This window comes from Neoarius graeffei, chromosome 28 (genome assembly GCF_027579695.1).
Source record: "Neoarius graeffei isolate fNeoGra1 chromosome 28, fNeoGra1.pri, whole genome shotgun sequence".
Taxonomy (NCBI): Eukaryota; Metazoa; Chordata; class Actinopteri; order Siluriformes; family Ariidae; genus Neoarius; species Neoarius graeffei.
In genome coordinates this window covers 9,987,380-10,010,156 of record NC_083596.1, presented here as the reverse complement: position 1 = coordinate 10,010,156, position 22,777 = coordinate 9,987,380, and the positions used below count along the sequence as shown (strand labels likewise).

General features: G+C 40.5%; 2 protein-coding genes across 5 annotated transcripts in view; both read right to left on the bottom strand.

The window, feature by feature from the left end:
- Window positions 1-13,169, bottom strand: part of LOC132875714 (guanine nucleotide-binding protein G(q) subunit alpha) — a 33,361-nt gene extending 20,192 nt beyond the window's left edge. The window contains exon 1 of the mRNA XM_060912694.1: window positions 12,090-13,169. Within this exon, the coding sequence (XP_060768677.1) occupies window positions 12,090-12,225 (136 nt within the window). The 5' untranslated portion in view covers window positions 12,226-13,169. The remainder of the gene's footprint in view (window positions 1-12,089) is intronic.
- Window positions 13,170-18,132: 4,963 nt separating this feature from the next.
- hnrpkl (heterogeneous nuclear ribonucleoprotein K, like) overlaps window positions 18,133-22,777 on the bottom strand; it is a 36,188-nt gene continuing 31,543 nt past the window's right edge. For all 4 annotated transcript variants that reach the window (XM_060912774.1, XM_060912773.1, XM_060912772.1 and 1 more), the window contains exon 16: window positions 18,133-19,611. In XM_060912774.1, the coding sequence (XP_060768757.1) occupies window positions 19,581-19,611 (31 nt within the window). In that variant the 3' untranslated portion in view covers window positions 18,133-19,580. The remainder of the gene's footprint in view (window positions 19,612-22,777) is intronic.

Here is a 22,777-nt window from a genome sequence, read left to right as displayed (position 1 = left end):
TTAAAGATTTTTTTTGGGCTTTTTCACCTTTATTGGATAGGACAGTGTAGAGACAGGACAGGAAATGAGTGGGAGAGAGAGACGGGGAGGGATCGGGAAATGACCTCAGGTCGGAATCGAACCCAGGTCCCCGGATTTATGGTATGGCGCCTTAGCCACCTGAGCCATGACGCCCCCTCCATTATGATTTTTATTCGGGACATGGATTCTAGATTTATTTAGTAGTCCGAACTAGAACCGACCATGCGTTTGACACCCAGAATGATTTCGACTCGATGCGTACTCATGCACGATTTTATTCTAAATCCTCCTAGGAAAAAAAAAAAAAATTTTTTTTTTATCTTGACCTCATATGGAAACTGGTTTCTGCCAATCAAAAAAAAAAAAATAGCTATATAGTATGTCATACTAAAGAGAACACATCTCATAATTAGACTACGTTCAGACTGCACCCTGAAACGACCCATATGCGACCTGTATCCGATTTGTTACTGACAATCTGAACGACACAGATCCGATTTTTTTCCACACACGACCCAGGCCGCTTGGATATGTGGTCCTAATTCCGATGCATATCCGTTATTTTCACATGCGACTGCAGTCTGACCGGACAGGTCACATTCATGCGACCTACACGTCATCAAGAGACAAACGTCACTATTCTGCGTTGGCTAATCCCGCCTCTTTGGTGGAAAACAACAACATTTGTACAGTTTTCAGAATTTAAATAGACTTTTATAGAATTGATCAAGCTAATGGTGGATTTGGTAGGGACCTGGATGTTAAATCATCCTGTATTACAAGATTATAAGATTGCTCTGGAAATTTCCAGTAATTTGACACCTTCGGTCTCATTAGTCTGCTGCCCACATTAATCAGGTTATTGTGTGAGTTCCGCCACCGCCACAAAAACCACATCGCCGGGTCTCACCTCATCTCCATGCTTTACTTGCAAACTTGAAGAGTGCGCTTTTTTTTTTGTTTACGTATTACACAGATGTGCTTATTACGTGTCAATTTGCGCATGCGGGACACTTTTGGGTTGTTTTCCGTTCATATTGGAGATCGCATACAAGTCTCATATAATTGGTAATGTGAACGGCCTAACAAAAAAATCGGATTTCACAACAAATCGGATATGGGTCGTTTCAGGTTGCAGTCTGAACGTAGTGTTAGTTTTATCATCATCATCATCATCATCACACTGGGGAACACAATTTTTGTTGAGTTAGGTCTGACAGCTGTTTTTAACTAATTTTTGGGTGTGCAAGAAGAAGAAACCTTTATTCATCACATGCACACTTCAAGCACCCATCTGAAGCAGTGAACACACGCACACACACCCAGAGCAGTGGCAGCCACACCAGAGCACCTGGGGAGCAGTCAGGGGTTCGGTACCTTGCTCAAGGGCACCTCAGCCCAAGGCTGCTCCACATCAACCTAACTGCATGTCTTTGGACTGTGGGGGAAACCGGAGCACACCCACGCAGACACGGGGAGAACATGCAAACTCCACACAGAAAGGCCCTCGCTGGCCTTGAACCTGGAACCTTCTTGCTGTGAGGCGACCGTGCTAACCACTACACCACGGTGCCGCCTGTGCAAGTAGTTAAAGGAACAGTCCACCGTATTTCCATAATGAAATACGCTCTTATCTGAATTGAGACGAGCTGCTCCGTACCTCTCCGAGCTTTGCGCGACCTCCCAGTCAGTCAGACGCAGTCAGACGCGCTGTCACTCCTGTTAGCAATGTAGCTAGGCTCAGCATGGCCAACGGTATTTTTTGGGGCTGTAGTTAGATGCGACCAAACTCTTCCGCGTTTTTCCTGTTTACATAGGTTTATATGACCAGTGATATGAAACAAGTTCAGTTACACAAATTGAAACGTAGCGATTTTCTATGCTATGGAAAGTGCGCACTATAATGACAGGCGTACTAACACCTTCTGCGCGCTTCGGCAGCGCATTGATATGGAGCTCAGATATCAATGCGCTGCCAAAGCGCGCAGAAGGTGTTAGTACGCCTGTCATTATAGTGCGCACTTTCCATAGCATAGAAAATCGCTACGTTTCAATTTGTGTAACTGAACTTGTTTCATATCACTGGTCATATAAACCTATGTAAACAGGAAAAACGCGGAAGAGTTTGGTCGCATCTAACTACAGCCCCAAAAAATACCATTGGCCATGCTGAGCCTAGCTACATTGCTAACAGGAGTGACAGCGCGTCTGACTGCGTCTGACTGACTGGGAGGTCGCGCAAAGCTCGGAGAGGTACGGAGCAGCTCGTCTCAATTCAGACAAGAGCGTATTTCATTATGGAAGTACGGTGGACTGTTCCTTTAAGGTAAAAATTTACGTTTATAGCTCTTTCTGGAGTGTTCAACTTGAGGACTATCACGTTTGATGCTCCAACAATAGTCAGCCATCATATGTACATCCCATCTACCCTGATAACGTTCTTCCATAACCTTCAAATAGTCTTACTACAGTGGAATTTTGCTTATCTGGAGGGTAAGCTGTGGAGAAAAAACTTGACGTGATAGAAAAAAAACTGACTGCAATTTTGGAATCAGCATGCCAATTTTAGTTTTAATCAGCATAAAAATCTAACTCGACAGAAATTTTTTTTTTCAAATTGTTCCCCAGTGTTATCATCTCATGATGATGATGACTTGTCCTAATACTCACCATTTCATGATAAGAACAATGTCTCAAAATTACGACTAAATATCTAAGGAAGTCATTGAGAACTTGAGTCATAACTATGAGATCAAATCAATCAAAGTCCCTTCCCACGCCATGTGGCGCATAGGGCGGCGCCGATCTCCATTTCATAGCCCTCGGCCTCTCACCCATTACATAGCTAGGGTTACAGTGGGGGGGGCTAGACCTCTGGGAACCGCAAGAGTATGACTCCCCACTTGCATCTGTATTGCAGCGTGCCTTGCCAGACGGCAGTAGGTACCGTTTTTATGATGGTCTTTGGTATGACCCGACCGTGAATATAACTCGCAATCTCCTGATCAAGAGGCGGACACGCTAACCACTAGGCCAACTCACGGTATGAGATACTAAGTCAATATTATGAGAAACTCCTATTTATGAGTCGTTACGACAAGATAGGATTCCAGTATTACGAGATAGCAAGTCATAATTATGAGATATTCGTTAATATATCCCTCCTCAAAAAATTTCCGTGCAGAGATTGGCCAAGGATGGCTCACGTGACATAAAATACTTCCACCATTTATTAAGCAATGTATCTCATACTGTCAAAAAAAAAAAATAAAGGTTATAGTGTGAGTCAGTCATGGTATATCCTGGATATACCATGAACTGACGTCACAGTTTCAAGCTGTACAGCCGACTCGAGTCACAGCTGTGGCTCCGTGAGCATTTCTGTGTGTGTAGATCTACGCATCATGATCATGCCTAGTGATTTTTTTTTCCAGATTTATTTCTAATTCTTTGTAGTGAACACTTTCAGTTTGGAATTTTTTGACGAGGGATATAAACAGGGCTTTGAACCAGAATTTTTTTCCTATTGGTTCGTTCCGAACAGAAACGGAATTTTAACGTTTCCAGTTTTGGGTTCCACCATTAAATAGACGTTCCCGAACCAGTTAGAACAAAAATATTTCGTTCCCGGAACGGTTAATTACGTTCCCTGTCAGCTGTTTAACAAATGGCTATAAAATTATGTCTCTGTCTCATCCAGCTTAAGCCAAATGTAGGCTAATTCTATTACAACCTTCATTAAATAAGACAAGAAATAATTCAAAACAATTATTATTTCAAATGTTGGCGATTTGGATTCTCAGTATGTCTTCCCATCTACACAAACAGAAAAAGTGCCAAAAATGAAAGAGAATTCGTTTAGTGTGTTACCAAAGGCTAGTCAGGCCCTATAGAGGGCTACCGCATGACGTCACCGCGCCGCGAGATTTTGTTAGGCACCATATTGGAAGACCAAGTACACATCTATGCAAGTACATACATACATAAAACAAACTACACCTGAAATGTAGCCAGGGCCGGTTCTGCCCTAATCTGGACCCGGGTGCAACATCGCGCAACCCCCCGCAAAAAAAAACACCAGTCTAAATCAGGACAACCATCACATAACTATAACTATAAACATTTTATATCAACTATTTTAACTAAATGGGCTATAATAAATAAGCCTGCAGGCAGCCACGGCGGGCTGCCTCAGAAACGTAACCATTTGTCCTACCTTAAAACTCGTTTTGCATTTTCTGCCTCCTTTTTTTTATTTCAACCCTCCGTTTATTTTCTTTCCTTTTCTGAAAACCCGATTTGTGTCCAGACATTTTGTTCTGCTACCAACGAACTAACTCGTCAGGTCTCGTCTCTCGAGCCCGCGATGATTCCCGTGGGAAGGGCAACAACTGATACATTTTTACAAACAGCCAATAGGGAGGTTGCAACGTTCAGGCTCTTCTTTGCTCAGACACTCAGTAATGCACTTATTATCACATGGAGAAGTGATAGCAGTCCACCTTCCCGCTCTCTCCATTCAGTCAGCGAACGTCACACAGGAAGTGAACCCCAGCAGGTCATAGAAACTTGCACAGGAGGAGAATGGCTTTTTTATTTGTAGGCTACGGAAACTTTGAGGAACGAAATAAAAACCGGTATTAACCGGTTACCATTATTTTTAATAAGCGTTTCTGTTCCGGAACATAAAAAATAATAAAGTTTCTGGTTTCGTTTCTGTTCCATGTGAAATAGAAAAAGTTCCCGGTTTTCGTTCCTTGAACCGGTTCAAAGCCCTGGATATAAATCAAATATACCATGCACGGAGAGGCTCCGGTTGAATTTATGGATTCTCTTCGGTGACTGGCATCGTACTATTTTCTCCGAGGCCGCGCCACTCACAAAATAGTCCGTTACCAGTCACCTCAGAGAATCCATAATTTCAACCGGAGCCTCTCAGTGCATGGTACATTTGATTATTATGAGATAGGATTTTATTATTATAAAAGAGAGCAAGTCATAATTGAGATATTAAGTCATTATTAAGAGACAGCATCTCACTGTGAGATTGAAAGTCAAAATTATGAGATAGTATCTCAATTATGACTTGCTATCTCATTATAATGAATCTCAATTATGACTTAGTATCTCAATTATGACTTGCTATTTCATAATGCTAAAATCTGAATGAATGTTATATTATGATGACTTAGTATCTCATAATACTGAAATCCTCTCTCATAATGACTCAGTATGTCAATTATGACTTGCTGTCTCATAATACTAACATCCTATCTCATAATAATGAATCTCTCATTATGATGACTTAGTGTCTCAATTATGACCTAGTATCTCATCATACTGAAACCCTCTCATTATAATGACAATTATGACTTGCTATCAATAATGACTCTCGTAATGATGACTTAGTATCTCATAATTATGCTTTGCTATCTCATAATTAGGACTTAGTATCTCATATTACTGAAATTCTCTCATTATAATGACAATTATGATTTGCTATTGTAATGACTTAGTATCTCATAATTGATTTAGTATCTCATAATTATGCCTTGCTCTCTCATAATACTGAAATCCCCTCATTATAATAATTACGACTTGCTATCATAATAATGGCTCTCGCAATGATGACTTAGTATCTCATAATACTGACACTCATTAATGACTTGCTCTCTCCTAATACTAACATCTCATAATAATGAATCTCTCATTAGGATCTCTTACTATCTCATAATACTGAAATCCTCTCATTATAATGACAATTATGACTTGCTATCATAATAATGACTCTCGTAATGATGACTTAGTATCTCATAATTATGCTTTGCTATCTCATAATTAGGACTTAGTATCTCATATTACTGAAATCCTCTCATTATAACGACAATTATGATTTGCTATCGTAATGATGACTTAGTATCTCATAATTGATTTAGTATCTCATAATACTGAAATCCTCTCATTATAATGACAATTACGACTTGCTATCATAATAATGGCTCTCGCAATGATGACTTAGTATCTCATAATTACTGACACTCATTAATGACTTGCTCTCTCCTAATACTAACATCTCATAATAATGAATCTCTCATTAGGATCTCTTACTATCTCATAATACTGAAATCCTCTCATAATAGTGACAATTATGACTTGCGATCTCATAACGAATCTTTCATAATTATGACTTTGTATCTCAGAATGCTGAAATCCTCGCTCATACCAAGTCATAATTATGAGATTATTCTCTCATAATATTGAAATCCTCGCAATGACATAAATGAGAAAGTTTCTCATAATTACGACTTAGTATCTCAATTATAACTTGCCAAGTCATTATTACGAGAACTTAAGTCAGAATTGTACGATACCAAATCATTACTGAGAGAGAGACAGCATCTCGCTGCGAGATTGAAAGTCAAAATTATGAGACAGCACAGCACCAGACACTTCTCGCAATAATGAACAATACTGTCCAGATCACTTCTACAGCCACAGAAACCCCTCTGAACATGTACTGTGTGCACTGACTATCAGCATCAGTACTTTACAGCGAACTGCTAGCTACACATGGTTAAAATGGCTCTTGTGCAATATACCGACTTACTTGTGCAATACTACCTGGGTAAGGCTGGCAATAATAATACCTGTGCAATACTTACACGTGCAATTCCACCTTTGTAATACACTTATGCTAACTGTATATCTGCAAACCTGTTAAAGGGGTAGCAAATATAATATATACAGTTGCTGACGTGACAAAGTAACGTATTCTTAAGTATTCTATCAAATTTATATACTAGAAAACAACTAAATATCTTGGTAATTGTAAATATAATACTTTATACGCTAAACCGCACAAGAGTCGCCATTTTTAAAAGACCGTGACGTCAGCGCTACCCACTGCACTAGCGGAACTCTCCGAAATAGAGGAGATAAGCGTGTACCGTATTTTCTGGACTATAAGCCACTACTTTTTTCCTAGGTTTTGAACCATGCGGATTATACAAAGGTGCGGCTATTCTGTGGATTTTTCTTCCACCGCTAGGGGCGCTCTAACCGGAAGTAGAATCAAAAATAAGATAGACGAAAAATCAATGCAAAGAAGAATTAGCAGATCTTTAGCAGATAGAACACGCACGACAAATTACTAACTGGTAATTATTTTCAAATCCAGCGAAGATGATTAAAGTGACTTGTGGTTTCAAACACAGGAGAAATGAAGGTAAATAAATACCGGTTATTTTCTCTTGGTTGTGTTCCGTTTTAATCAGCAAAGTTGCTGCCGTGTTAAAAGGCACTGTTCGGAAAGAATCTGTTCAGGTACATACATGTACATTTACAGTACAAAATCGTTCTGTACATGCAGTAAATATCTAATTTTTCAACATAGATATCTGCGGCTTATAGCCCGGTGCGGCTTGTATATCTTTTTTTTTATTTTTTTTTAAAAATAGAGCGGATGCGGCTTATATACAGGTGCGCTCTATAGTCCAGAAAATACGGTAATCATGGCGTCGGGCGCATCAAGTGAAAGCGACAGCTCTGTCGAATCGTACGAAGAGATCCCGCAAGACACACTGCAAGCAGGCTATGGCTTAGAAGGGTACCAGTTTGAACCTAGGAGAGGTACTATGTAGTGGAAGTTCATTATGTCTAACTATTAAAGCTATTTTAAGTTTGTTTCTTAAGACAAGGATTTTTTAAGATGTTACCTTGTTGACAGTTTCGGCGAGAATCCTCCGCCTTCTTCAAAACAGTCACCAGATGTCGAGTGGTGACGTGCCTTATCAGCTGATGTTACGCTACGGAGGCGTGAACATCCCGCCCAATTTGACAGGTAGCTCACGCCTCCTGCTGTCAGGTCGCTCCCCCAGGACACATCTGGTGACTGTTTTGAAGAAGGCGGAAGATTCTCGCCGAAACTGTCAACAAGGTAACATCTTAAAAAATCCTTGTCTTAAGAAACAAACTTAAAATAGCTAGGAGAGGTACTCTCGACTCCGGTGATGAAATAAGAGAAGAAAGCTCGGATGACGGCGAGGATGAGACTGATGCTGACCATGGGCGTGGCGAGCGTGGGGCAGAGCGTCTGCGTGCAGGTGACACGGCGTGGCGCTCGTGCGGAAAATGTAACGTGGAGTTGCTCACGAGTCCAGCAGAATTTATTTGCTGCAATGAGATAGGCGCCACCCGTGGACTTGCGAAATCGTCGCAAGAGGCAGAAGCAGGTATTTCACACGTGCTATTCCCAACCTCAATGAGCCAACACAACTGGGCACATACATACGTCATGAGTGTTACGCAGAGAAAATGAACGTGCATTCTGATTGGATAAAATTAATATCATGGCGGGCTGTTCAAACTGCGGAAATAGTTTGCTCGAGCTACTTTCAAAACACTAACTTTCCAACCTTAGAACAAAAAAACTTTTGTAAGTCTTGAATAAGGTTCGTTAATGTGTGTTTTATTGTTATATTTACTCTATATATTGCCCTCTGTTCCCCTTTAATTTATGCAAAATTTGTATAATTTTTTATCTCTAAATTTGTAGTTTATTTCTTTTATGCATATCCTTTTTTGTATACTTGGTACTTTTGCACTACTCCTTCACTGCCTTATCTTTTTCTCTTTATATATTTTGCTGCATGTAAATTTCCCCTTGTGGGATAATAAAAGGCTCTCTTATCTTAATTATGTCTTGCTATCTCATACTGAATCTCAATCACGACTTAGTATCTCATAATATTCAATAGGATTTTAGTATTATATCAATGAATCTCTCATTATGACTTAGTATCTCAGAATACTAAAATCCTCTCTCATAATGACTCGATTAGGACTTAGTATCTCAATTACGACTTGCTATCTCATAATAATGACTTAGTATCTTATAATTATGCTTTGCTATCTCATAACACTGAAATCCTCTCATTATAATGACAATTATGACTTGCTATCATAATAATGACTCTCGTGATGACTTAGTATCTCATAATACCAACACTCATTTATGACTTGCTATCATAATGAGTCTCAATTATGACTTGCTCTCTCGTTATAATGAATCTCAATGAGTTAGTATCTCATAATAACGACTTGCTATCCCCTAACAACAAATCACTCATTATGATGACTTCTCATAATGATGAATCTCTCATAAGACTGAAATCCTCCCATATGAGATAATAATAATCTCATAATGACATATTATGAGAACTTAAATCAGAGTTATACGATACCAAGTCATTACTGTGAGTGAGATAGCATCTCACTGCGAGATTGAAAATCATAATTATGAGATAGTCTCAATTATGACTTGTTCTGATATAATGAATCTCAATTATAAGTTAGTATCTCATAATAACAACTTGCTCTCATAATAACGAATCTCTCATAAGACAGAAATCCTCCTATACCAAGTCATAATTATGAGATTATTATTATTATTCTCAATTACTTATGAGAAAGTCTCAATTATAACTCACTCAGTCATTATTATGAGAACTTAAATCAGTTATATGATACCAAGCCATTATTGTGAGTGAGACAGCATCTCGCTGCAAGATTGAAAATCATAATTATGAGATAGGAAGTCATAATTGAGACACTATCTCATCATGAATCTCAATTATGACTTAGTATCTCATAATAACGAATCTCTCATAAGACTGAAAACCTCCCATATTAAGTCATAATTCTGCGATCATCATCATCTCATAACGACTTATGAGAAAGTATCTCAAATATAACTTCAGAGTTATATGATACCAAGTTATTATTGTGAGTGAGATAGAAAATCATAATTATGAGATAAAAATTCATAATTGAGACACTATCTCATCATGAATCTCAATTATGACTTAGTATCTCATAATACCGACTTGCTATCTCATAACGAATTTCTCATAAGACTGAAAACCTCCCATATTAAGTCATAATTCTGCGATCATCATCATCTCATAACGACTTATGAGAAAGTATCTCAAATATAACTTCAGAGTTATATGATACCAAGTTATTATTGTGAGTGAGATAGAAAATCAATTATGAGATAAAAATTCATAATTGAGACACTATCTCATCATGAATCTCAATTATGACTTAGTATCTCATAATACCGACTTGCTATCTCATAACGAATTTCTCATAAGACTGAAAACCTCCCATATTAAGTCATAATTCTGAGATTATTATTAATTATTATTATTATTCTCATAATGACTTGTGAGAAAATCTCAATTATAACTTGCTCAGTCATTATTATGAGAACTTAAATCAGAGTTATATGATACCAAGTCATTCTTGAGTGAGACAGCATCTCGCTGCGAGATAGAAAATCATAATTATGAGATAGCAAGTCATAATTGAGACACTATCTCATCATGAATCTCAATTATGACTTCGTATCTCATAATAACGACGTGCTCTCATAATAACGAATCTCTCATAAGACTGAAAACCTCCCATATTAAGTAATAATTCTGAGATTATCATCTCATAATGACTTATGAGAAAGTATCTCAAATATAACTTCAGAGTTATATGATACCAAGTTATTATTGTGAGTGAGATAGAAAATCAATTATAAGATAGCAAGTCATAATCGAGACACTATCTCATCATGAATCTCAATTATGACTTAGTATCTCATAATAACGAATCTCTCATAAGACTGAAATCCTCCCATATTAAGTCATAATTCTGAGATTATTATTATTATTATTATTATGATGATGACTTATGAGAAAGTATCTCAATTATAATTTCTGAGTTATATGATACCAAGTCATTATCGGGAGTGAGATAGAAAATCATAATTATAAGATAGTGTCTCGATTATGACTTGCTATCTTATAATTATGATTTTCTATCTCACTCCCGATAATGACTTGGTATCATATAACTCAGAAATTATAATTGAGATACTTTCTCATAAGTCATCATCATAATAATAATAATAATAATCTCAGAATTATGACTTAATATGGGAGGATTTCAGTCTTATGAGAGATTCGTTATTATGAGATACTAAGTCATAATTGAGATTCATGATGAGAGTGTCTCGATTATGACTTGCTATCTTATAATTATGATTTTCTCTCACAATGACGACTTGGTATCATTATAACTCTGAAGTTATAATTGAGATACTTTCTCACAAGTCATTATGAGATAATAATAATCTCAGAATTATGACTTAATATGGGAGGATTTCAGTCTTAAGTCATAATTCTGAGATTATTATTATCTCATAATGACTTGTGAGAAAGTATCTCAATTATAACTTCAATCAGAGTTATATGATACCAAGTCATTATTGTGAGATAGACAATCATAATTATGAGATAGCAAGTCATAATCGAGACACTATCTCATCATGAATCTCAATTATGACTTAGTATCTCATAATAACGAATCTCTCATAAGACTGAAATCCTCCCATATCAAGTCATAATTCTGAGATTATTATCTCATAATGACTTGTGAGAAAGTATCTCAATTATAATTTCTGAGTTATATGATACCAAGCCATTATTGTGAGTGAGATAGAAAATCATAATTATGAGATAGCAAGTCATAATCGAGACACTATCTCATCATGAATCTCAATTATGACATAGTATCTCATAATAACGAATCTCTCATAAGACTGAAATCCTCCCATATTAAGTCATAATTCTGAGATTATTATTATCTCATAATGACTTGTGAGAAAGTATCTCAATTATAACTTCAATCAGAGTTATAATGATACCAAGTCATTATCGTGAGTGAGATAGAAAATCATAATTATGAGATTAGATGAGATGAGATGAGATGAGGCAGGATCTCACCACTATTATGAGAAAGAGAAAGGAAAAAAAAAGTTCTGAGACAAAATCTGATAATTCGGAGAAACCTCAGTGTAAACACACCCCAGTCCGAACAATTAAAGCGTTTTGCATTCGCCCGCTTTTTAAAGCCACACTGCACACGAGTTTTGCATAAAAACCTACAACCCATTAAAGCCACTCAGACATGATTTCTTCATTTCTTTTCTCTCTCTCCCTCTCTCTCTCTCTCACCGAGCAGCAGCAGCTTGAGCTCGCGGCGGGAGTCCTTCTTATCCCGGCGGAGCTGCCTCTCGATCTCGTCGTTGATCCGCCTCGCCTCCTTCGCCTCTTCACTCAGGCAGCACGCCATTATGGAGTCCAGAGTCATTCTCTCTTTCTTTTTTTTCCACGAAATGAAAAATGACCGGGTTTTCCTCCTTAAATGGTTTGTTTAGAAGTTTCTCAGCAATTCCATTGAAGACACTGAAAATCTGGGTGGTGACAATTAAGCGCACGTGAAGCACACGAAGAAGAAGAAGAGGAGGAGGAGGAGGAAAACGAAGAAGAAGAAGAAAAACTAAAGGCGAGTTCTCCTGTAGTTTGTCAGTCCAAAGTGGAGAACAGCAGCGGAGGAGGAGAAAGAGAAGAAGTGGGAAGATTCATGAAACGTCGACGCAATTTCATAAACAAAAATATAGAATTCTTTATACTGACGGGGTTTTATTTTAAATAAACAAACACGACCCCAACCTGAGGCGATAAGATAACAGGCGCGCAGGAATATATATATATATATATATATATATATATATATATAGCTATGGATATAAAGAAAAACAAATGAACACCTCAGAAATTACAAGCAACAGATCACAGCCCTCTCTCTTTTTAAACCTTTATCATTTTAAACGCTTTGGATCCTTGTGTATAACCATTCCAAGTGCTGTAATCCTCCACAAGCTTGAATACACTTCAAGAAATCGTTTGTAGAATCCAAAAAAGCCTTGAAATCATGGACTGTGTGTGTCTCTCCGGGCGTGGTGGTAAAAAGCTGAATATGGCGGAGTTTCACTATTCACAATTCCCTTCCGACCACCACACTGGAACTGTTCTGTTACAGGAAAAACATCTCTAGGCGTGTACGTGGGTCATGTTGGTGGAAAAAACATCAACGACGACTTAAATCCGTCCACGCTGAATTACTTAATGAAAAGATTTCCGTGCATCCGCAATCTGGTACATTCCACTCCGAGTGCATTTGCTTTCAGCTCTTCCATATGTAATTGCATTACAGGCTGCATCATCCACTCCACTCCACTCCACTCCACTCCACTCCACTCCTCCCTGCCTGCCTGCCACCATGTGACGTCCCTGTCAGAGAGGAAGCAGTAGTTCCATACAAAAAAAAAAAAAAACCACAGCAAAAGACCTGCTCACTACACCAACCTTGACTTCATTATTTCAAACTTCTCTCAAACACTTAGTCTCAGTAATCTCTATGGTTATTAAAGTGCCATTCCACCATTGGATGTATTCTTTGGCATAAAATACAATATATTTTGACAACATATATAAATGGTATCACGAGATAGAGAAATCTTTTAGCTTCAAAATATCTCATCTCATTATCTGTAGCCGCTTTATCCTGTTCTACAGGGTCGCAGGCGAGCTGGAGTCTATCCCAGCTGACTACGGGCGAAAGGCGGGGTACACCCTGGACAAGTCGCCAGGTCATCACAGGGCTGACACATATGGCCCTTTTCCACTACCCTTTTTCAGCTCACTTCAGCCCGACACGGCTCGCGTTTCGACTACCAAAAACCAGCACGACTCAGCTCGCTTCAGCCCTGCTTAGCCCCTAAAACTCGCACGGTTTTGGAGTGGGGCTGAAGCGAGCCAAACCGTGCCGAGTGAGGCTGGGGGCGTGAGCAGACACTCCCCTGTGCACTGATTGGTGAGGAAGAGTGTCCTCACATGCCCACACACGCCCCGCGAGCACGCTGGGATCTGTAAACACCGCAAACCCGGAAGGAGAAGACTTACGAGAATTTCTGAATTTCCTTATGCGCCTCGCCTCATCTATACGATCTTGCCAGTATTTGTCCGCATTGTCGGTGACAACAAGCCACAGCACCAAGACCAGCAACACTAACGACTCCATGTCCTCCATGTTTATTGTTTACTATTCGGGTCGTGAGACTACCGCTTAAAAGATCACTGATGTCGTTAAGCAGCGCAAACAGTGACATCACCTGACCACCCACTTTCGCTAACTCCACCCAATGTGTCCACCCACTTCCAGCCAGCACGGTTCAGCGCGGTTGTAGTTGAAATGCAACTCCAACAGCCCCGCTCAGCCCGACTCAGCACGGCACGGCTCAGCCCGACTCAGCCGCGTTTGTAGTGGAAAAGCGGCAATAGACACAGACAACCATTCATACTCACATTCACACCTACCGTCAATTTAGAGTCACCAGTTAACCTAACCTGCATGTCTTTGGACTGTGGGGGAAACCGGAGCACCCGGAGGAAACCCACGCGGACACGGGGAGAACATGCAAACTCCGCACAGAAAGGCCCTCACCGGCCACGGGGCTCGAACCCGGACCTTCTTGCTGTGAGGCGACAGCGCTAACCACTACACCACCGTGCCGCCCCGCTTCAAAATATATCAAACATAATTTTTTGACAACGACAAGTATATTAATTTTGCGACCAAAGTCAACTACCCTTTTAATTTCCGCACGTGATGTCATCGGCAGGTTCCCCTTCTTGTGTACCACGTGACGTGGCACATATTATCAGCAATGGCGGATAGAACGCGATAAAAATAATACCAATAAATCTAGCTAACTGAAAGATTAACTCAATTTTTCGCAATTTTTTTGGCCCCCATATACGAGGAGAAATGACACTCTCACTTTGGGGGTTTCCTGGTCTAAAAATAGACCGACATGTGGTACACAAGAAGGGGAACCTGCCAATGACATCACGCGCGGAAATTAAAAGGGTAGGTGACTTTGGTCGCAAAATTAATATACTTGTCGTTGTCAAAAAATTATGTTTGCTATATCATTTTGAAGCTAAAAGAATTCTCTGTCTAGTCATGTTGTCATAAAATATATTGTATTTTATGCCAAAGAATACATCCAATGGTGGAATGGCACTTTAATGGTTGGTGTGTTTCCAGCCACCTAAGTGATAAAAACAGTCCACTACAACAACTCATCTTCTCACACACAGATGACCAAGCTAGCCTGGGTTTTCCTCGTTCACAAATCAACTTTAATCCAAAATACATTACATATGATATAACTTGTCTTGTTACTTGTCTAACTATAATTTGTTCATACATTATTCTGACTTTTATTATCACTCACTCTCTGACAGTGAACACTGCTGCCATCTTAAGTCTAAAGCTGAACATGCAGATATAGGGCTTTTGACCAAACTGTTGCTACAAAGTTGGAAGGACACCATTGTCTCATCTCATTATCTGTAGCCGCTTTATCCTGTTCTACAGGGTCGCAGGCAAGCTGGAGCCTATCCCAGCTGACTACGGGCGAAAGGCAGGGTACACCCTGGACAAGTCGCCAGGTCATCACAGGGCTGACACATAGACACAGACAACCATTCACATTCACACCTACGCTCAATTTAGAGTCACCAGTTAACCTAACCTGCATGTCTTTGGACTGTGGGGGAAACCGGAGCACCCGGAGGAAACCCACGCGGACACGGGGAGAACATGCAAACTCCACACAGAAAGGCCCTCGCTGGCCACGGGGCTCGAACCCGGACCTTCTTGCTGTGAGGCGACAGCGCTAACCACTACACCACCGTGCCGCCCTAGGACACCATTGTATAGAATGTTTTTATATGCCGTAACATTACCATTTCACTTCCTTCGAACTCAGACCCCTTTTCCACCAAGGTACTTTGAAGGTCGGTGGGTGCCTAATCTTGAACCATTTTTCACGTTTTGACAGCCAAGAAACCTGGTTCCAGAACAGCACCAACACCTTGCTGGTCTAGAACCAAGAACTGCTTGGTTCTAGACCAGCAAATGTTTTAATATGCCGTAACATTACCATTTCACTTTCTTCAAACTAAGACCCCTTTTCCACCAAGGTACTTTGAAGGTCAGTTGGGAGCCAATGCCTCATCTTGAACCATTTTTCACATTGTGACAGCAGAGCAGCTCCAACGCTTTGCTGGTCTAGAACCAAGAACTGCTTGGTTCTAGACCAGCAAATGTGTTTTATATGCCGTAACATTACCATTTCACTTCCTTCAAACTAAGACCCCTTTTCCACCAAGTCACTTCAAAGGTCGGTTGTGAGCCAATGCCTAATCTTGAACCATTTTTCACATTGTTACAGCAAAGAAATTTGGTTCCAGAACAGCGCCAACACCTTGCTGGTCTAGAACCAAGAACTGCTTGATTCTAGACCAGCAAATGTTTTTATATGCCGCAACATTACCATTTCACTTCCTTCAAACGAAGACCCCTTTTCCACCAAGGTACTTTGAAGGTCGGTTGGGAGCCAGTGCCTAATCTTGAACCATTTTTCACATTGTGACAGCAAAGAAATGGTTCCAGAACAGCACCAACACCTTGCTGGTCTAGAACCAAGAATTGCTTGATTCTAGACCAGCAAATGTTTTTATATGCCGTAACTACCATTTCACTTCCTTCGAACTAAGACCCCTTTTCCGACAAGGCACTTCAAAGGTTGGTTGGGAGCCAGTGCCTAATCTTGAACCATTTTTCACATTGTGACAGCTAAGAAACCTGGTTCCAGAGCAGCAACAACACTTTGCTGGTCTAGAATCTAGAACCACTTGCATCAGGGGTTGAGGTAGGATTGTCAGGACCAACAAGACCAACTAAAACTTTGTGATCGCCCTTTTAAAAAAAAAAAAAGCTAGTGTAGCATCTTGTCTGTCTAACCCAGTAGTCTGCCATTGTTGTTTTTGTGCTTGATGCTAGCATTGCTGGGAAAAGTGGTCCTGCAAACACAACAGTCAGCTATAACATTTTTAGGTTAAACAGATTTGCCTTACCTTACTATGAAGCCAAGAACCTTTTAACTCTCAAAAGAACTATTGAAGAACCATTTTCCTTCGACATGAGGGCAGCAAGCTTTAATCATGAGCATATGAAGCAATTCTGATTAATCTGTAGTCTACACATGAAGGAACCGCCTCCAAACTGTTGAGATGTAAAGAACCTCAGGGACAAACTCCTGTTTAATGTTTAGCAGGTTGGAGATCCTCCACAAGGGGGTGCTCTTAGTAGCTTGTGTGTGTGATTTATTGGTAAAAGGCAGGAAATTGGCATGAATCCAGAGTAGCAGGACCTGAAAATTGCAAATCCGGTAGCACAAGGGGTGCCAGTGAAACACTTTGGGAGCCCCTGACAGGTGAACAGGAAAGTCTAAGAAATTTGATGGCATAGCTCCAACTTTTGCTCTAAGTAGTTTAATGTTAAATATGTTTTACTTCGTAATTCCTAAAAGCTTGATGATTAAGGATTTCGAGTTAAGAAGCAAAGCACGCGCACAATGAGCCTGGAAAGGGCATTTCTTTATATGGATGGTAACTCCTCCTGGAGAATGATGCTTTCAGGGTCTTTATATCTTCTCCAAATAAAGTCACACTCCTGTAGGTGACTGAACAGTGATTGCATTTCAGTGTGACACTTCTGCACTGTACTAATGAAAGTGGCATGCAATGTAATTGAATTAATTTATGAAAAAACTCAGGGTTTCATTATTTAAAATCTTAGATATAGAGTAACATACCAACAATGTAATGGTTTTGCTTTTCAGTGTAGCACGTTCTTCTCATATCAAGAATTACAGGCAATACCTTCATATCGCATTTCAAGCATTAATATAAAATCATTTATGGCTTCATTTCAGTGCAGATATCAGAAACCTTCTCAACCTATTTGAGCTATGTGGAGTATGATGGGCCCACATCACAAAAAAAAAAAAAAAAAAAAATACACCTTGTCATTCAAGTTAGAACAGGACTTTTAATAGCCGTCCTTCACTCATTCCTTCCTTCCTTTATTTTGTCTCACATTCACACAAGAATGATACTAAAAGCAAAAACCACTTCCACATTTGAACTAGGAAAGATTTCAGGTCACTTGAAGCAATACTCCGCCTAGATCTGCATACTGCAGCAGCTAGAGTGTAATTGAGCATGATCATTGGGGGGAACGACACACGTACCAGTGCGACTGTTAAAACTGAATCAACACCAGAGAAAAGATAGGAATGCATTTTTAATAAAAAGTGGCACAGACTTTATTACTCAGACTCACAGCACATTCTACACAGACACCAGAGAACAGGGACTGGGGATGAGAACACTGGGAGACCTTTACAGAAGTTCTTTTTTTGTTTTCAAACCCCTCTCTAGAGCTGATCAGTGTTTTGAAGAGACCCAATCTAAAATGTTAAAAAAGCGTAGAAACTGACGTACAAAACAAGCTTTGATGATTAAATGGATCCTGAAAATCAGTGAGATTACAGCCAGTCCATAGCCAATCAAAACAGGAAAAAAAAAATTTTTTATTCTCTACATTTCAACTTCATATTCACCCCCAAACATTCGTTGCAGCTCATTAAATAAAGATGCCAAGACTTTAAAACTCAGCTGGACACTTACATTGACATTTCAACTTTTCTTTCAAGAAATTATAAAAATGGCAAAAGGGGAAAATAAAATAGTAAAAACACAAAGAATTACCAAAAGGTTACATTCTGAATTGTTAGACAAATCAGGCATGCTCAGGCTAAATGTGGATATTACACAGCTCTGCTAAAATCACAGAACTGTGGCAGCGGGGGCGTGGCCAAGCAGCAGTCTGTGAATGGAGGGCGGGGTCGGGGAAGGTAAGAGGCTAAGTCATTCCACCTGCTGTCAATTAACGTGTGTGTTTGTTACAGGGAGAGAGCAGGGAAAAGGCTCTCTCTCCTCAACTACAACGCTTGTGTGTGAGTGAGTAGCAAGCTGAAAAGCTAAATAAAAAAAAGTGGTTTTGTGTAAACATCAACTCTCACCTGCCGTGCTTCTGTGTGCTCCACCCACATCAGGAACTGTTACAGTGGTGCTGAAACCCGGGAGCACAGAAGGGAACCACTCCATGGAGTCCTCGCTCATCCTTGCCCTCGCTACCGCCCAGCAGAACCAGCATCAAGCACTTATCACCCTCCGAAAGGAACAGAAGCGCAGCAGGCGAGAGTTGATGTTTACACAAAACCACTTTATTTAGCTTTTCAGCTTGCTACTCACTCAAGCATTGTGGTCAGGGAGAGAGAGCCTTTTCTCTGCTCTCTCTCCTTTTATGCTCCCTCCCTGTAAAACACACACACACACACATTAATTAACAGCAGGTGGAATGACTTGGTCACTTACCTTCCCGACCCCGCCCTCCATTCACAGACTGCTGCCTGGCCACACCCCCACTGCCACAAGAACATTACAAGAATCCAACAAAAATGGAGAAAAATCAATGCATCCAAAGCACAGGAGACGAGAAGGAAAAGAATCGAGATGCACTCATTCTGCTAATTCCGAGATCGTTCGTCCACCCCTACAAACCTTTTCTTTAAAGTGTTAGGAGAGCAGCAGGGGGGCACATCTACTGAAGAGGCAGAGGAATGTAGACTCTGAAAAGAAGCTGAAGGAAAACGGGCAGGGGAGTACGTCTTTGCTTGCTGTCCTCTAGAAGAACCGACCGGAGTACTGCTTCACGCTGGAAGAGAACCACACGCAGTTCAGACACACAGCAATAACCAACGGATTCTTATTCAACTCCATTAAATCACGCATTGAACAATGTGGATCCTAAGCTGACATGTTGGTACGTAGTTAGAATCAGTGGCAAACCGTTACTATTAGAGCTGGGACTTGAACTCCGCTAAAACGTAGCCAGACACACCAAAAAAGCAACAGGGCAAAGGATTTTGCAAGGGATTAGCGGCAGGCTGCCAGGTCACTCCACTGTGTGTAGTTGTTGATGTTGATTTTAAAAGTAACAGTAAATTACAGATATCCCTTTTCCACCAAATCAGTTCCAGGGCTGGTTCGGAGCTGGTGCTGGTTCACAACTCGTTCAACTTGCGAGCCAGCTGAGAACCAGTTTGCTTTTCCATCGCTCGCGGTGCTAAGTGGAGCCACGTCATTACGTCGCTGTATACGTCAGTTACGGCGCTACGTTTACATAAACCTTGGCGCGAATATCAAAGCAAAAACAACACGGAAGAAGCAGCAGCGGCAACAATAATAATAATGGATGACTTCGCGTTTGTACAGCTGCTGCTTCTCGTCGCTTAAAAATGGCGATCTTTCGCGGTCTTGTTATTGTTGTTGGTCTTAACAACTCCGCCCCCCCCGCTGACGTAAGCGGTTCTTTCCTCTGGCCCAGCAGAGAGTTGGTGCTAGCCTGGAACCGGTTTTTCTAGCCCCAGAGCCAGTTCTTTGTCAGTGGAAACAGAAAACCCGGTTCCAAACTAAGCACTGGCCCCGAACCAGCCCTGGAACTGCTTTGGTGGAAAAGGGGCAAGAGGGAAATGAATACTTGAGTATGAATGAAAAATCCTGTAGCGAGTGTGCAGCATGGAAGAAGAGTCTGGAGACAGAAATCTTAGGTTTCTCGGTCGTTAGCCTGTGCTACTTGCTCTCGATAGCACTGACTTGACCGCTTTATTAGCATTTGCTAAAACTACTGATGAACGCTACACTGGCTAGAAGGTGACTTCACTGCTGTGCTGGCCCTCGAGAAGGCCAAGGGCGATAAATCTTTGGTCCCTCCCACTATAACTCAAAATCTGATTGGTTAATTCATCTGTCACTACATAAACATGCACTGCCATGGCCTTCTGTCACGGCAATGAAGTTCTAGCCAATGAGTGAGCAGCTCTAAACTCTTCTCAGCCTGGAGACGACAAACAAAATCGCTCTCATTGGATAACTCGATTTTAATGTTTTCAGGACAATAACCCTTTCATTTCTGAAGCAAATTTGATAGAAATGAGGCTGAATTAGAAGAGAATAATTATAATGAAATTATACAAATGAAATAAATTAAATATAACATTTGAAATACTGATATATTTGGGCTTCTCTGAACACCCAGAAGGCCCTCTGGTTAGAATTATGGCCATCTGAAGCTATGTCCAAGTGGACGTAGTCTATAAAATACTAGAATTAGTTGTTTTTCCTTCCACAGATTATCCACCTGGTTAATATTAATTTTTCACCAGTTCAATATATATCGTCAACATGAACAAATAAAAGGCCCTTCACACTCCTTTCTATTGGGCATACAGACAACATTAACCAGACCACTTACATTTTGTGCTACAAATCAGAATAGAATGGCGTTAAAATATTTTACACCACAGCACTGTTTAACTGTCAGGTGCTCAAAAGGTGCCGTTTATTTTTATTTTTTAAAGAATAGCATCTCTGACCACCATACAGCTGCAAGGGTTATAATTAACAACATGCTCATTCAAAAACAGTTTCCATAGTAACAGCAAATTCAGAAGGACCTGGATTGATATTTTTTTTGCAAAGAGATTTATTCGGCATTTTTGGAAGGAGTCTCCAGTGTGGGCACTTTGAGACATGGATATTTTCTGACATGGAAAATTCTTTAGGACAAATGGCTTTGCAGTTTCATGGCAACTTAAGTTTTGGGGGTTTTTTTTGGTCTCATTTCAGAGCTTTCCTGGACATTCTATAACGACAGACATTTATTAATCCCAAAGGGAAATTCAAAAGAACAGCATGGATTAAATGACACATTAGTATCAAACGTAACTACAGGCAGGTAAAAGAAGTCCATCATTCCATATTTATTAAAAAAAAAGTATTAGTGTTGACAAATTGTTGCAGTATAAGGCCAAACAAAATAATATACGTGTTTCCGGTCACCCGACCGACCCTGTAAAAACACTGCGACCCTTCAACTGTTTAGGACCACGATAAACTATTTCTCGTGCCCGACCCTACCTGCTTGGTAGCCACCTGGCAAGTCAAACGAGAACCGCTACGGCGTGTCATATAAACCACTCGGTATTTGCCGAAAGACACGAGGCCCGTCAGGAGTAAATTGACAACCAACACGCACCTCCCTCTACCCCAGCCCTTTCAAACCAGCACGGGCACGGCCTGGTAGGACGCTGCCTCGGCCAGTCATTCACCACCGTGCAAGCGCTGCTCAGCGACTTAAGTTTTGATTTGATCCATGGCTCCAGCCCACCTTTAAACGTTTATAACTCGGACACCGAAGGTCGCAGCAAAGCCAAATTTTGTAAGCATTTCTAGACAGGGGTCACCGTTAGATGCAATCGAATACATAGCTGAACAATGCTGCGTATTCTTGCTAGTGTTACAATGATGATTATCTTAGATTTTTAAGTAGAAAAACTGGCCACCCTTGTGTTCATGCCTCGAAGGGTCAGATGTAAATGACTGCTTGCACATGCGCAGTATATTTCATCGATTCCTCCGGGTGCCTATAAAATGGAGGTTCGCCTCGGAACAAAAAGCGACACAGTGGACAGAAATGTTTGCTTGTCAAATCAGCCGATTTCAATGCAAAAGATATTCACAACAATTAAAAAAAATTTCCAAATGAAGAACTATAGAGTAACTACAACATTAGGCCCTTTTCCACTACCCTTTTTCAGCTCACTTCAGCCCGACACGGCTCGCGTTTCGACTACCTCAGAGCAGCACGACTCAGCTCGCTTCAGCCCTACTCAGCACCCAAAACTCGCACGGTTTTGGAGTGGGGCTGAAGCGAGCCAAACCGAGCCAAGTGGGGCTAGGGGCGTGAGGAGACACTCCCCTGTGCACTGACTGGTGAGGAGGAGTGTCCTCACATGCCCACACACGCCCCGCAAGCACGC